This window comes from Taurulus bubalis (genome assembly GCF_910589615.1).
Source record: "Taurulus bubalis genome assembly, chromosome: 1".
NCBI lineage: Eukaryota > Metazoa > Chordata > Actinopteri > Perciformes > Cottidae > Taurulus > Taurulus bubalis.
This window is the reverse complement of record NC_136589.1, coordinates 15,042,527-15,055,875: the sequence shown is the minus strand read 5'-3', so window position 1 is coordinate 15,055,875 and position 13,349 is coordinate 15,042,527. Positions and strand designations below refer to the sequence as shown.

The 13,349-nt window shown below is 44.4% G+C and overlaps 1 protein-coding gene across 1 annotated transcript in view; it reads left to right on the top strand.

The window, feature by feature from the left end:
- fndc3ba (fibronectin type III domain containing 3Ba) overlaps nt 1-13,349 on the top strand; it is a gene marked incomplete at both ends in the record, with an annotated part of 61,888 nt that overhangs the window by 15,755 nt on the left and 32,784 nt on the right. Inside the window, 4 exons of the mRNA XM_079236788.1 lie at nt 4,046-4,122; nt 6,548-6,779; nt 6,910-7,081; nt 7,804-7,934. Of these exons, the coding sequence (XP_079092914.1) occupies nt 4,046-4,122; nt 6,548-6,779; nt 6,910-7,081; nt 7,804-7,934 (612 nt within the window). The remainder of the gene's footprint in view (nt 1-4,045; nt 4,123-6,547; nt 6,780-6,909; nt 7,082-7,803; nt 7,935-13,349) is intronic.

Sequence of the window (13,349 nt, the reverse complement as noted above, 5' to 3'; positions counted from 1 at the left end):
CTATAAAACTAATATAACTAATATCGCTCCTTCAACAATGAGGAAGTGAGCTGCCTTTTTTGTCCGGTGGGAGTGGCCAGCTTATCCAGTGAATTTCACTAAACCTGCTCTGGAGCAGGCTAAGGGATTTCGATGTGTTGCTATGGTGATTTTTCTAAACTTGCTTCGAAGAACCGAAAAGCCTGACCTACGTCATCTTATCCTAAAAATGATCCAGCTAACTCAGTAAACCAGGTACGAAGAATAGGGCCCAGGGCACTTTCTGTGTTTGGCCTCTGTGTTTGGAGTTTGTGTGTTGTGCTTTAGGGACCCAGTCACAGCTGTCTTTGACAGCTGCATCATGGGAAACATCTGATGAAATGTTCCATCATCTCCTCTGTCAATGGATGTATGTACGGACAGCTGGACAAAATCACATGATCTTTTTTTTGTGGGGGGAGGATTGAGCATATGAGAATATCAACTTGTGTGTGTGTGGGGGGGGGGAGGGGAGGGGAGTATGAAGGTATGAAACAGGATGTTTACCATGGACGTGTGTGTATATTTCTAATGTAAATCTTCGGCGACAAACTTTGTGAGCTGAGACTTTAATGCCTCCACGCTGGCGACAGCTGTTTTCGTGTTTTCCCTACGTATGTATGTACTCTCGTGGACCCGAAATCTCAGGAACACCACGAAAGAAGTTCTTCATATTTGGCACAAACATCCACGGGGAAAAAGAGCTGCCCTTCATCGTGGATTTGTCGACTAATCAGATTTATTTTGTCGATTAGTAATTTTTTGACGAACTTATTTCCAAGGAACTTGAACACATGAACACATCTTTGCTAAACACAAGATGTAAAGTGGTGTTGGTGTGTGACTCTTAGTAGATAAACTCAGTTTTAAGGATCTATTGATTTAAAACAACAAATCTATTCGTAGACAACATTGTATAAATGTTATCCGACTAAGAAGTTCTTCGGTCGAGGACAGCATGAGTCAAAGATCAAAGTGACCTCAGAAAACTCTTTTTGCCCATGACTTAACAACTCATATGCCCATCATGTGTGACATCTTCACACACACATGTGGAAGGAAACTGCAACTTGACTGGTTGCTGGAGACATTCGACCGTGAGGCAGTAATTCTAGTTTACCACACGGCGATGGAATTTGTTCATTAACTTTTTTCCCCTTCCTTTTCTCACGACAACGGTGTTTTCCCAGTCAACACCTGTCCGTCTTCTTCTCCTCGTCGCCCCTCCCCCGGTGCGTCAGTGCTGTTGTTGTTCTGCGTTGTGTCTCTTTGTTGCAGTAATTGGTCGTCATTCCTGTGGTCCTCTCTGTGGCTTTAGACCTCGTCCCTGACACACAAATGAATGAATTCCCATCTCACCGCAGACCTCGCGTTTATTTCTATGACCGTCATTTGGAATGTTACGTCACAGATGTGGTTGTCACCACTGTCAGGATGCTGTGTGATTTTTAAAATCACACATTTATGCTATATTTAGGGTATATATGGAAGGTATAATTGGAATTTAAACATTGGTAATCTAACTCACCATAAGCACTGTTGAGCAAATTAATATTGATAACTGAGCAGATGGCAAAATAACTGCCTCTGCACAACAGCTTACATTTGGAGCCACCTGATTGGATTTTCTTGCAGAAATCTGCTGGATAGTTTTTACTCTTTAATAATAGTCATTGATTAAATATAATGTATTCAATGTTAGTTCTTAGAGCAGGATGTCATGGTTTAAATAACTTTTATATTTCTCTGATACACTTATATCATTTACGTTTTACAATTGGCAAAAGTTTTTAAATGTGTTGAACAAAACCTTGACGTGACACTTTTTTTGGCGAGGAGGCATACATTTAGAAAGTAGACTTGTATTAAAGATAACACTTAGATTGTTGTCACATTATGATTATCACCCAGCCATAGCTCTTTCTTTTGGAGGAATGTATACAGGAAGTGTATGAGAGCACAGCCGTCCATTCTGTGACAGAAAAATCAGGGCTCATAGGATACGTGGTCCTCACAGTAATTATGAAACCCCGTGACACCAAGTTTTAAAAGGGGGAGTATCGTGTGCATGACACCCCCTCAACGCCTCTCACAGGACCAAACTACCCATGCTTATGCCCTTCCGTTGCTCAGTTAATACTGTGACGTCATCCAAACATGCAGGATATGACCTCACAATAACTGATCTCTGACCCAACCTCCCCAGCGGTAGAAGGAACAGACGGAAAATGCGGAGGGGGGTGAGGGTTAGGCAGAGGAAGTCGTGACTCTTGTTTGTGGTGCTTAAAGGGCAAAGCTGAGTGTGACGTCACCCCAGTGTGCACCGCGGACCACACTCACTTTTAATGTGCGTGTGCACACACACACACAGGCACAATAACGACCACTTGAGTGCACACGTTCGTCTGCTTGATTATCCCGAGCTTTTCCAAATGGCAAACAGTCCGATACTATATGACTTGCAGCAGTGTGTGTGTGTGTATGTGTGTGTGTGTGTGTGTGTGTGTGAGAGAAGGGTAGCAGGACAAAGAGTGTCTTGTATTTTGGGGAGGGGTTGGGGGGGTGTTCAGGCCTGTTGGGTCCAGTCCTGGGGGCCAGGGGTGTGTGTGTGTGTGTGTGTGTGTGTGTGTGTGTGTGTGTGTGTGTGTGTGTGTGTGTGTGTGTGTGTGTGTGTGTGTGTGTGTGTGTGTGTGTGTGTGTGTGAGAGAGCAGAGGAATGCTGCTGTTTGCTGAGTGAAGAGCATAGAGGCAGCAGAGACTGTCCAAACACACGTCTGTTTGTTAAGTGTGTGTGTGTCTGAGAGGGTGACTGAGACTCACCGTGAGAGTGTGTATTTGGGAAGGTGTGTGAGCAGTGATGGAAAGCGGTTTAGAAGGGGTGTGTGTGTGTGTGTTCTCCCCATGCTATGACCTTCTACTCAATGAGGACTTTCATAGTCGCCATAGTAGGGGAGCAGACAGAACTGAAAGAGGTCTGTCTCTTCATACCTGTGACACACACACACACACACACACACACACACGTGCAAGCCCCTCCACACTGCAGACTTTGCTCAGGTTGGGTGTGTGTTTACTGTTTGTTTGGTCGGTGAGAGGTCAGGTAGGTGGGTGAGAGATGGAGGGATGGAACGAAAGCGGGGATGGTTTAAGGAGGGTGATGGAAAGACGGGGGGAGGGGAGAGTGACTTAGCAAAATAAGTGAGGGTGAAGTTGGAAAGGACGGAAAAGACAAAGTGAGTAATATCTGTATTGAAAGGTGGGAGCAAAGGATGTGAGTAATAAGTGAAGGGACGGAAAGAGGGAAGATCATGCAGGAGGAATTCCTGAAAATGGGGATGAAGGAAGAAAGGAAAGGAGAGCAGAAAGGTGGAAGGAAAAGCAGGATCAAGTGAGAGAGCAGTAGAGTGAAGGTGTAGCGAAGGAGAGAGAGAAGAATAGCTGAGTAAGTGAGACACAAGATGAAGGAATATATGGAAGGGGACTGAAAGGGAGAGAGAAATGAGAGAAAAGGAAAGGAGAGATGAAAACAGTTCATCTACATTATAAAATGAAAAAAAGCTAATTTTCTCACTTACACAGTGAGTTTTTAATTGTCTGTATGTCTGTCTGTCTGTTTGTGTGTGTGCATGTGTGTGTGAGTGATTTATTCTGAGGCCAGTTCTGCCTCCAGCTGTCCCAACGGGCTCCCAATGACTTTACCAGCCGCAGACCTCCTTCAGAGAGAGAGGGAGGAAGAGAGCAATGAAGAGATTTTTTTTCGGGGGACGGGGGGAAGTCAACACAATTTTCAATCTGCTAATTCTATCAGATTTCGGAGCTGAGGTTTTTGCAGAGAGCGGTCATGTACCCATCCATCCTGTTGTATGTCAAATAAGAGGCTTTCGTTTACATTTGTTTTTTTCACTGGAATAAAGGACAAGTTACACATCTGTGTGTGGCTGTGTGTGTTCCTGCATGTGTACAAAGTGACAAATGTAGATGAGAATTCACTTTAGCTGCTTGGTAAAATAAATCTTCTCCTTTGCAGGTCCTGCTGAGGTTCCCATGATGTCCCCAAATGGGTCGATTCCCCCGATCCACGTCCCCCCGGGATACATCTCACAGGTTAGTGTGTGTTTGTTTGTGTCTGAACAACATGATTAGTATGACGTCATCATGTGTTTGTGCTTAAAATTCTTTCCCAGTGGTTTCTTTTCTGAGAAAAAAAGCTTTGTATTCCATCTCGTATTGTAATATTAATCTGTAATATTAATCGTGTGATGTAATTAATACGTATAAAAATCTTAGTTTAACATCTTTTCTGAGGCAAATACATTCCGTATTTATTTCATTAGCTGTCAGCTCACTGGTGCTCGTTGAGCAGCCGTCTGGTTTGTTTCAACAAACTGATTTCTGGAAAATTCCTGAAGGAATTTGTAATCAAAATTATGTATTTACAGCAAAACGATTTATTACACGTGGCAGAAACGAGAGTCCGAACTGAGGCTGCTGTTGATCACTTGCAGCCCCGACCCGGTTAAGAGCCGTGAGAAGTCAGCAGTCAATAATATACGTTGTCAGTAAAATGTTTTCAAAAGCTATGAATCACTAAAACCACAAGAGGTTCTAGGGAATACAGTCGTACACAAGCACAACAAATATACGTCAGATGGGTCCAGCAGTATGAACACACACACACGCAAGTACACAACAAAAAAACACACACACACTGCCGTACACATAATCATTTGGCGGTGATAGAAATGGTTGCATAAAAAAATATGATTGCGCAACACAAAGCACAGCAGGACATACTTATTTTTATCTTTTTGCATGTTTCTTTTTTCACCTGCAGTTTTTATTTTTGACAAACAACATGGATAATATTGATTACTGATTGTGTGTGTGTGTGTGTGTGTGTGTGTGTGTGTGTGTGTGTGTGTGTGTGTGTGTGTGTGTGTGTGTGTTTGTGTCAGATGTCCTCACAAGAACAGAGAGAGGAGATTCAATCGCTGGTCTTTTTTTCACATTCAAGTTTATTTGACATTTATGAATAGGGCAAACATCAGGTTTGCCTTGCCGATGGTTTGGAGGGGTTAAAGGTCATTCTATCAACGGGAATCAATAGTCCTCCCTCATAAGTATAGTGTTACAAATGCATCTTTGGCTTGCGTGTGGTGCCAGTGGAAGTCAGGTCATTGGCTCACCGCGTGTCCGTGTGTTTGCATGCGTGTGGCAGGGTGTGTGTGTGTGTTCGTACGCACTGAGCCAAGTGTGAGCGGGAAACTCTGTCGCTCTTACACAAACAAGACTGATAGGGGAGACAGGCACTGGGGTGGGTCGGCTTCTTTTGTATTGAGAGGTGGACGGAGGAATGGATGGGGAAAGAGCTCTGCGTGGTGGAAAGTCACGCATTGGCAGATGGATTTTGTGTGTGTGTGTCCTTAGTGATTTGTGCTAATTGCTGCAAATGTATAGGTCGGATCCACATGTACATTTTCAGGGACTTTGCCCTTGTTTTTCCTGTAAACACTCTGTTTTTCTCCTCTGCAGCAGTGGAGGGGGAAGAGAGGCAAATAGGGGGGGGCTCCTCATCTTTCTCCTCCTCCTCCTCTTCTTCTCCCCCTCTCTCAGTTTTTCTCACTCGGATTAGTGTTGTACCCTTCTTCCATCCCTCATGACCCCCTTTAATACTCTCTTCTTTCTTTCTGTCTGTTGTAGTGTGTGTGTGTGTGTGTGTGTGTGTGTGTGTGTGTGTGTGTGTGTGTGTGTGTGTGTGTTGGGGGCAGTGTAATTTGGTGTGCGTTGTTGTTGTTAGGGACCTGCAGATGACTTCCCCTCTCTGCAGGGAGTGTGTGTTTGCTCTCTGCTTGGAATGCAGGCCTGTGAAAGTGTCTGAATAGTTGGAATGTGTGTGTGTCCCAGTCCATGAATGTGAAAGTGAGTGCATCTATGAAATCTATGTTAATTTGAGGCAGGGCTTTGAAACTGGTTGTCATTGAAATGTGCAGACCATCTGATCACAACATTGCAGCACTTGTTTCACCACTTAAAGGGCCAAACCGTCCTCTAAGCACAATCGCTCACTTGTTCCCTAAATCTTGCGACTCATTCCTTCATGAGATATGCCACCCATCGGACAGGCGGAGCACTTGCTCCCACGCAAGTGATTGACAGCATCATATTTGTAAGAGCAGATGCTTTAGAGTCCTTGGGAATCTTTAATATAGCTTTAAAAAATAGATTTTAGAATTTTAGATATGTTTATTTGCTTTTTCACCAACAGTTGGATGAGAAGATTGATACCTTCAGGCTGTAGCTTTATATTAATAGAGTGGTGTCAATCTTAAAAAGCATAAAAAGTCTCCACTCCACTCCAACATATGAAGCAATCGCTGACTGTATGCAGTTTACTGACTTCATAGGATTTGAGGGTAAAAAAAGCCCAATGTGTACCGTGAACAGTGATTTCTTGAAGCATTTTTTTTTTGTTTTTATCCCGCTTCCACTCACCTCCCTTTTTTTTCTTTTTCTTCTGTGTCTGTCCCAGGTGCTGGAGGATAACACGGGGGTCCGCCGGGTGGTGGTGACGCCCCAGTCTCCAGAGTGCTACCCTCCCTCCTACTCTCCGGCCCTCTCCCCCACACACCACCTGCCCCCATACCTGGCTCACCCTCACTTCATCCCCAACTCTCACTCTTTCTACCCCCCTGTCAGCCCCGGGGACCTGCCCCCCCACCAGTACTACCAGCACCACCTCCCCCCCATGTACGGCGATCCAGGTACTGACATGCCGGCTGGACTTTATGCCAAAAATCCAGGCATTTATGTGGAATCAATAATTAATCCAATTTTTAAAAAAAGAAAGAAAAATAAATGCTTTGTTCTGATTTTATATTCTCTACCCCTTAGAAATCATCCCAGTTTATGGGATGTCTAACTACATTGGCAGAGAAGAGACGTACAGCAAGCCACAGCCCAAAAAGATAAAGGAACAGAGGCAACTAGAGCGACAGAACAGGCTCAACTCTCCTCCATCCACTCTCTACAAGGGCAGCCTGGGGCCAGCACATAACGGATACAGGTGACCCTGCTGCACCTGTGGCCCTCTGAGACCCTCTTAGACCAGGGGTCAGCAACCTTTCCTATCCAAAGAGCCATTTTGCCCTTTTTTTCCACCAAAAAAATGTGTCTGGAGCCGCAAAAGCTATTTGATATCACAGCTTATAAATTTGTATATATAGTCATATTAATTATATATACACAAACTATAGTTTGTTGTATTTATGACATTATAGAACAAGAATAAAGACAATTATTGACATTGTATTGCTATTTTACCTGTTTATAACTATCAAACTCTTATCAAGAGGAGAAAAAAAATATTCATATGTCGGCCTACATTGAGGTCAATTAACATGGCCACTTTGCAGACTTTAATTCATGTCAAGATTTGTAGCTCAAGTGGTAGAGTGATCGTTCTTGAACCGCAAGGTTCCAATTCAATTCCCGCGTGAGGTTCTTATTTTAAAACGCATATCTTTTGCTACGGGGACCCAATTTCAGTGACCCAATATCACCTCAAACTCCAAGATAAGAGGAGTTCCCTTTGAAAGATTTTCCACTTGGCCAAAAAAATAAATAAATATATATATCTTCATAGCCACAGGGAGAGATACAGAGGTGCGAAAGAGCCGCATGCGGCTCCGGAGACGCGGGTTGCCGGCCCCTATCTTAGACCATATTGACTTTTTTTTTAATTGAATTGATTAATTAAATGCTGTTGTAACTCTATTTGTGATGCAGCAGCAAATCACACGCCCCATCGCTCGGGTCAGTGGGGTCAGGGGGCGGACTCTGTAGTCCGGGAGGGAAGAAGCCGGAGAGACGACTCCGCAGCAGTCCACGAAACAGTGAACCAGAGACACACATACAAGGTAGGACACACACACACACACACACACACAGATGCTGGATACAAAAGAGCTACATTGTCATCGTACAATGTGTGTTTCTGTTTTTGATTTTTTGTTTTATCCAAAAACAACAGGCTTTTTTTAATTTTTAGAATAGTGGCCACCTCTTTGTGGAAGAATAACTCTTATCCTTGCTCACCCCTCTCTCACTCTGCATTCAGGATGAAACTGATAAAACGCATCTTTCGTTCCTTTCTCTCTCACTCCTTTTTTTTTCTCACAGAAAGTCACCCAAAAAAAATGAATGGATGTATGCAGTCTCATTGAGGTGAAGGGAGGAGGGGGAGGTGGAGGATGGGGGTATGAGAGGTTGTCTGGGTAACCACATAGCTGAACCCGTCCCAGAGCGCTATCGTTTTACCCGCTACAATACCGGCCTTGTTGGTGAGGGCTCAGCCACAGGGGGGGAGGGAGGGGGAGTCACATACCTGTAGAGTCCTGCTTGAGATGAAGGAAACCTTTTGAGCTCTGAGATACATACACACACACACACACACACACACACACACACACACACACACACACACACACACACACACACACACACACACACACACACTTGGTACTGTTCCTCTTTAATGACATGTCTTTTGACACATCAAATGAATGTCTGAGTTATTGAAAAAGAGCAGAGGATCTCCTTTATATATATATATATACACACACACACACACACACACACACACACACACACACACACACACACACACACACAGGATTGTCCGCAGAGGTGACGATAGAAAAATGTAACGAGAGACACAACTTCATCTACTCCCTCACTGTATCTGTCGAAGCCTTCTTTAGATCTCTTCCCTCATAAAGGTTTTGCTTTAGTCTCTCACGGCAGGGTGTCAGATCAGAAGGAAATAACATCTGGGTCAGGAGTGGGCAATGTACCATACTCCTATGTTCCACATATAAAGAAAGGCTCAACATTTGGGAACGTAACCATGTTGCAGTGTCTATTTGTGGGAGGGGAGGGGGGAGATTTTGGAGATTACAAAAAGTCTATAAATATAAAAGCATGATGGAAATGTGTTGTCGGTCTCTAAGATGTCTGCCTGCTCCTCAGTACTATAGAAGGTACTGGAAATAGTTTGTTCTGTTCACAACTCTTTTCAGAAAAATGTCCTTGCTCTTCATGATAATCCACTGAACATGATGTTGGTTGTCATAGGGACATTTCTTTTCCATAGAAGGCTGTTTCCTTTGAATTCTATTCCCTGCAACTTAGACCACAAGTTGATTTATTGAAGTAATTATCAAATTTGTTGTCAGCTGGATAAATTAATTAATCCTAAAACAAAAATACCAAACGTTCTCTGTATTTACCCATTCCATTTTTCATCATTGTAAATTGAGTATCTTTTGGATTTTGGACTGTTTGCTTAAACATAACAACCAAACAATTGACAAATTAATTGATAATGAAAATAATTATTGGTGGCAGACCCACTGTTCACCACAAGGTCTGTAAGATATCGAGGGTAATTGAGGATGCAAAATCATTCTAGAATTCATTGCATTGAGGTGGAGGCACAATCATTATCAAAGAAGGCAAAACATATTATTATTAATGATTCTGCATGAGAATGTGTGTTTACTCAATCAACGAGCACACACGTGACACAAAGGAGCAGATCAATGGCTGTCGGTTCTGGTCTGCCAGGGTCTCACTACTGGACTGGAGATCGGGCTGAGTCAGCTAGACGCACACGCGCACACACACACACACACACACACACACACACACACACACACACACACACACACACACACCCCGTGACTGGGCTTCCTGTAAAACAATCAGAGTACGAGGGTCCAGAGGGTTGGCGGGAGGTCGGGGCCCAAACAGAGAGAAGAGAGGAATGTAGGATTCGAAGGACAGATGAGAGAGAGAGAGGGAGGCAGAGAGAGAGAGAGAGAGAGAGAGATGGTTTGTAAAGAGAAGAAAAAAAACATCAACCAGAATTCCTACATCACAGGAAACGGAGAGACAGAGTTAAAGAGCAAACATTCTGACAACGTTGCTGCTTAGCCCGACGCATCCAAGTATGAATCACACACACACAGACACAGACACACACACAGGCTACGCTTTGCCCTTGATGCCCTTGCTCAGTGTGTGTGTGTGTGTGTGTGGCTGTTGCCCCCGTGTCAGTAAGGCAGCCGGCTGACTTGGCGAGCGCCGTGTCCGTTCCCCCTGCAGTAAAGCCGGCTCTACAGGCCCCTTTTTTTCCCTCAGAACTGAGCTGCTCGCTGAGCAGAAACAGATGTGGGCCCCGTCCCCTCTGTTCCTCCATCTTGGCTCTGCATCATCATCATCTTCATCATCATCTTCATCATCACCACCACCACTCATAGAAACTGGGATTTCAACAGCGACAGATGGGCCCGGCACCCTCGGCTTCTCCGTCTTCGGTACGAGCGCCATTGCGCTGTAAAGTGAAAATTCCTTAAAATTCATTCATTTTGAAGTTGCGCAATCGAGGGAGACATTTCATGAATCTTCAGTATTGACATAGTGAATCCAAAACCCAAAGACATTTCCAAAGAGGTGTCTTTATTCCCAAACATAATGAAAATGTGCCAAGAATGTTTTGATAGGAAACCCCTGCTGGAATTGAATCTTGTGTCAATTCTTGGCACATTCTTTGCTTTAGAGTTGGGGACACTCCTATTCAATTTTATGGCATATTTCTCCTCCGAAATATCTCCTTCTCCAGATTTTTGTAAATTTTAATAACCATGTTGTAAAATTCCAATACAACACCAACCAGTTACTCAATAGAGAGGAGCCATGAGGTAACATCCATCTACCTTTCGCTAACATTAGCCACAATAAAACTCCTGGGTGTATTTAACTGAGCAAGGCTGTATTTATTTGTTTATGAATTGAACATTCAACTTGTCTTGGAATAATGTGCTTTTTTTAATTTGGTTTTGGAAGAATGTGCTGAAACATATTCCATTTAAGTTAGAATAAAAAAACAAAACATCAGGTGACCATGAACAAGAAATGGTAAGAGGTGCCAAGCCATAATTGTATTATGCAGACAACACTAGGTTTTGCTCGAGTAATGTGCCATTTTTTTTAATTATAGAAAGAAAAGGTTTCCAAAAGCCTGTGATGACCTGTAATGTTTTGGTGACATCATCCTTTCTCGCTCATGACTTTAACAATAACGTCAAGCTCCTCTTCCAGCTCCTACTGCAGTTACTGCAGTAACAGGACTGTAAATGTGTGTTTTGATGTGGATCGCCATGGTGATAATCTCAACCCCCCCCCGTACAAACTACAACCCCTTCCCACAAACCCCAAATACGGCCATGTTCATAGGGCAAGAAGGAGGGCAGTGGTGTGGAAGACTAGAAGAGGGAGTGAAAGAAGGAGATAAGACAAGGAAGTGGGAAAGAAATTGGGGGAATGAAAGAGTCAAAAGAGGACGAGGGAGGGTGGGGGGAGGGGGAGATGTACAGAAAAGGGAGCGAGAACAAGGGATGGCTTCACCAGAGGAGGAATGTCTTTCCCGCTGATATCATGTAACAGGACTAGTGGGATTAGGAGGGGAGGTTGTTCTCGCCAATCACAATGAGTCCGCCAGACGTTACCCCGGCCTGCTGAATGAACCTTGTGATACGAGTAAAACTCCCCGTCAAACTACTGCCCCCCCCAACCGCTCTGTATTACCCAGAACAAGGTTACATAATATTTTAAGTCCTCTCAACTGCTTCAGCAGGGTAAACGTTCGATTTAAAGGGATTTTTGGGATTACTTGAACTGGGGTTGTATAAGGTGCTTAACCGCAGTCTGTGTGTTGCCTCCAGCTACCTACACCTTTACCCGGTGCCCGTTACCCGGTTGGGCTGTGTTTAAGAGTTTAAATCAGACACTGGAAGCTGCAGGAGATGTATTGAAGGTTCACTTTCTACATGCTCATCAAAGCCGAACTGAAAAAACTGCAGTCGCAGTGACATAATAAAAATGCAAAATCACGTGGATAAAATGAGAGACCCTACCCAAATGAGCAGCACACAACTGCTTGTGTGTTGCTCAGTGATTGGCTAGAGAGGAGCAGGGCGAGCGGCTTTACTCTCACAAGGTCCTTACTTAACATGATAAAAACAAAAATGCATCCATGTACATGGATTTCTAACAATTGGCAACAAAGAAACATAAAGTAAATTGATGCCTTTTTGCACGTGCAGACCTCTGTCTCTCTCTTTTTGCTGCCTGTCTGTCTGCCTGCCTGTCTGACTGCCTGTGTGTTTGTCTTCTTCTCTGTCTGCCAATCTGCAGTCACACTCTCAAGATTTTTTTTTTTTGGGCAGAGCAGGGTCTAATGGGGTCAGGGTTTTGAGAAACTCATCCCCCATAATCCCTCACTGCCTGGCCAGGCCGCTTTACACCTTACGCAGCACGTACACATGCTTACATAAACACGTGCACATATATACATGCACACACATTCATGCTCTTCTTGTCTAGCATTTTTGTGTCGCTTGGCAGTTGAGGCGCTCGTCTCTCTCCTTGGTGAGCGGCTGCCGTGGACAAGGTCTCTCTGCCTCTCCGTCTGTGTTTACACGCGCACACGGAACCCAGTTATCGAGAGGAATCGCTTCAAAGGACCTTGGAGAATAGAGTTTCTCGTGTTCGCACTGAGGCTTGGGGGGGGGAAGCCCTGCATTCACTATGCGCTGCAGGGCTTTCTTGTTGTAGTCCAAGCAGCTTCCGCCCCACACAGTGATGCGGTTGCTCAGGATGCTCTCAATGGTGACACGGTAAAAGATTGACTCGCTCTATGTCAGCACCGTTGATGGTCAGTGGTGGGTGTTGGGTGTGACCTTTCCGGGAGTCAACAATAATCTCCTTAGTCTTGCTGTTGCTCAGAAGGAGGTTGTTGTCTCCGCACCACGTGATCAGAAGGTTGACCTCCTTCCTATAGTGGGTCTCATCATCCTTGGTGATGAGACCGACCACAGTTGTGTCGTCTGTGAACTTTACCATGTCATTGGTGCTGTAGGTGGTTTTGCAGTCGTGTTACAGCAAGGTGAAGAGCAGTGGACTGAGCACACAGCCCTGAGGGGCCCCTGTGCTCAGTGTGATGCTGCTTGAGGTGTTGTTGCCGACACTTACTGCTTGTGGCCTCTCACTGAGGAAGTCCAGCAGCCAGTTACACAGCGAGGTGTTGAACCCCAGCTGGTTGTAGCTGAGTTGTTATGGGATTATGGTGTTGAATGCTAAACTAAAGTCTATGAACAGCATTCTCACATATGAGTCTTTTTTGTCCAGGTGGGTGAGGGCTGGGTGGAGAGCAGAGCAGATTGCATCCTCTGTGGACCGTTTGGCACGGTATGCAAAATGGAAAGGGTCCA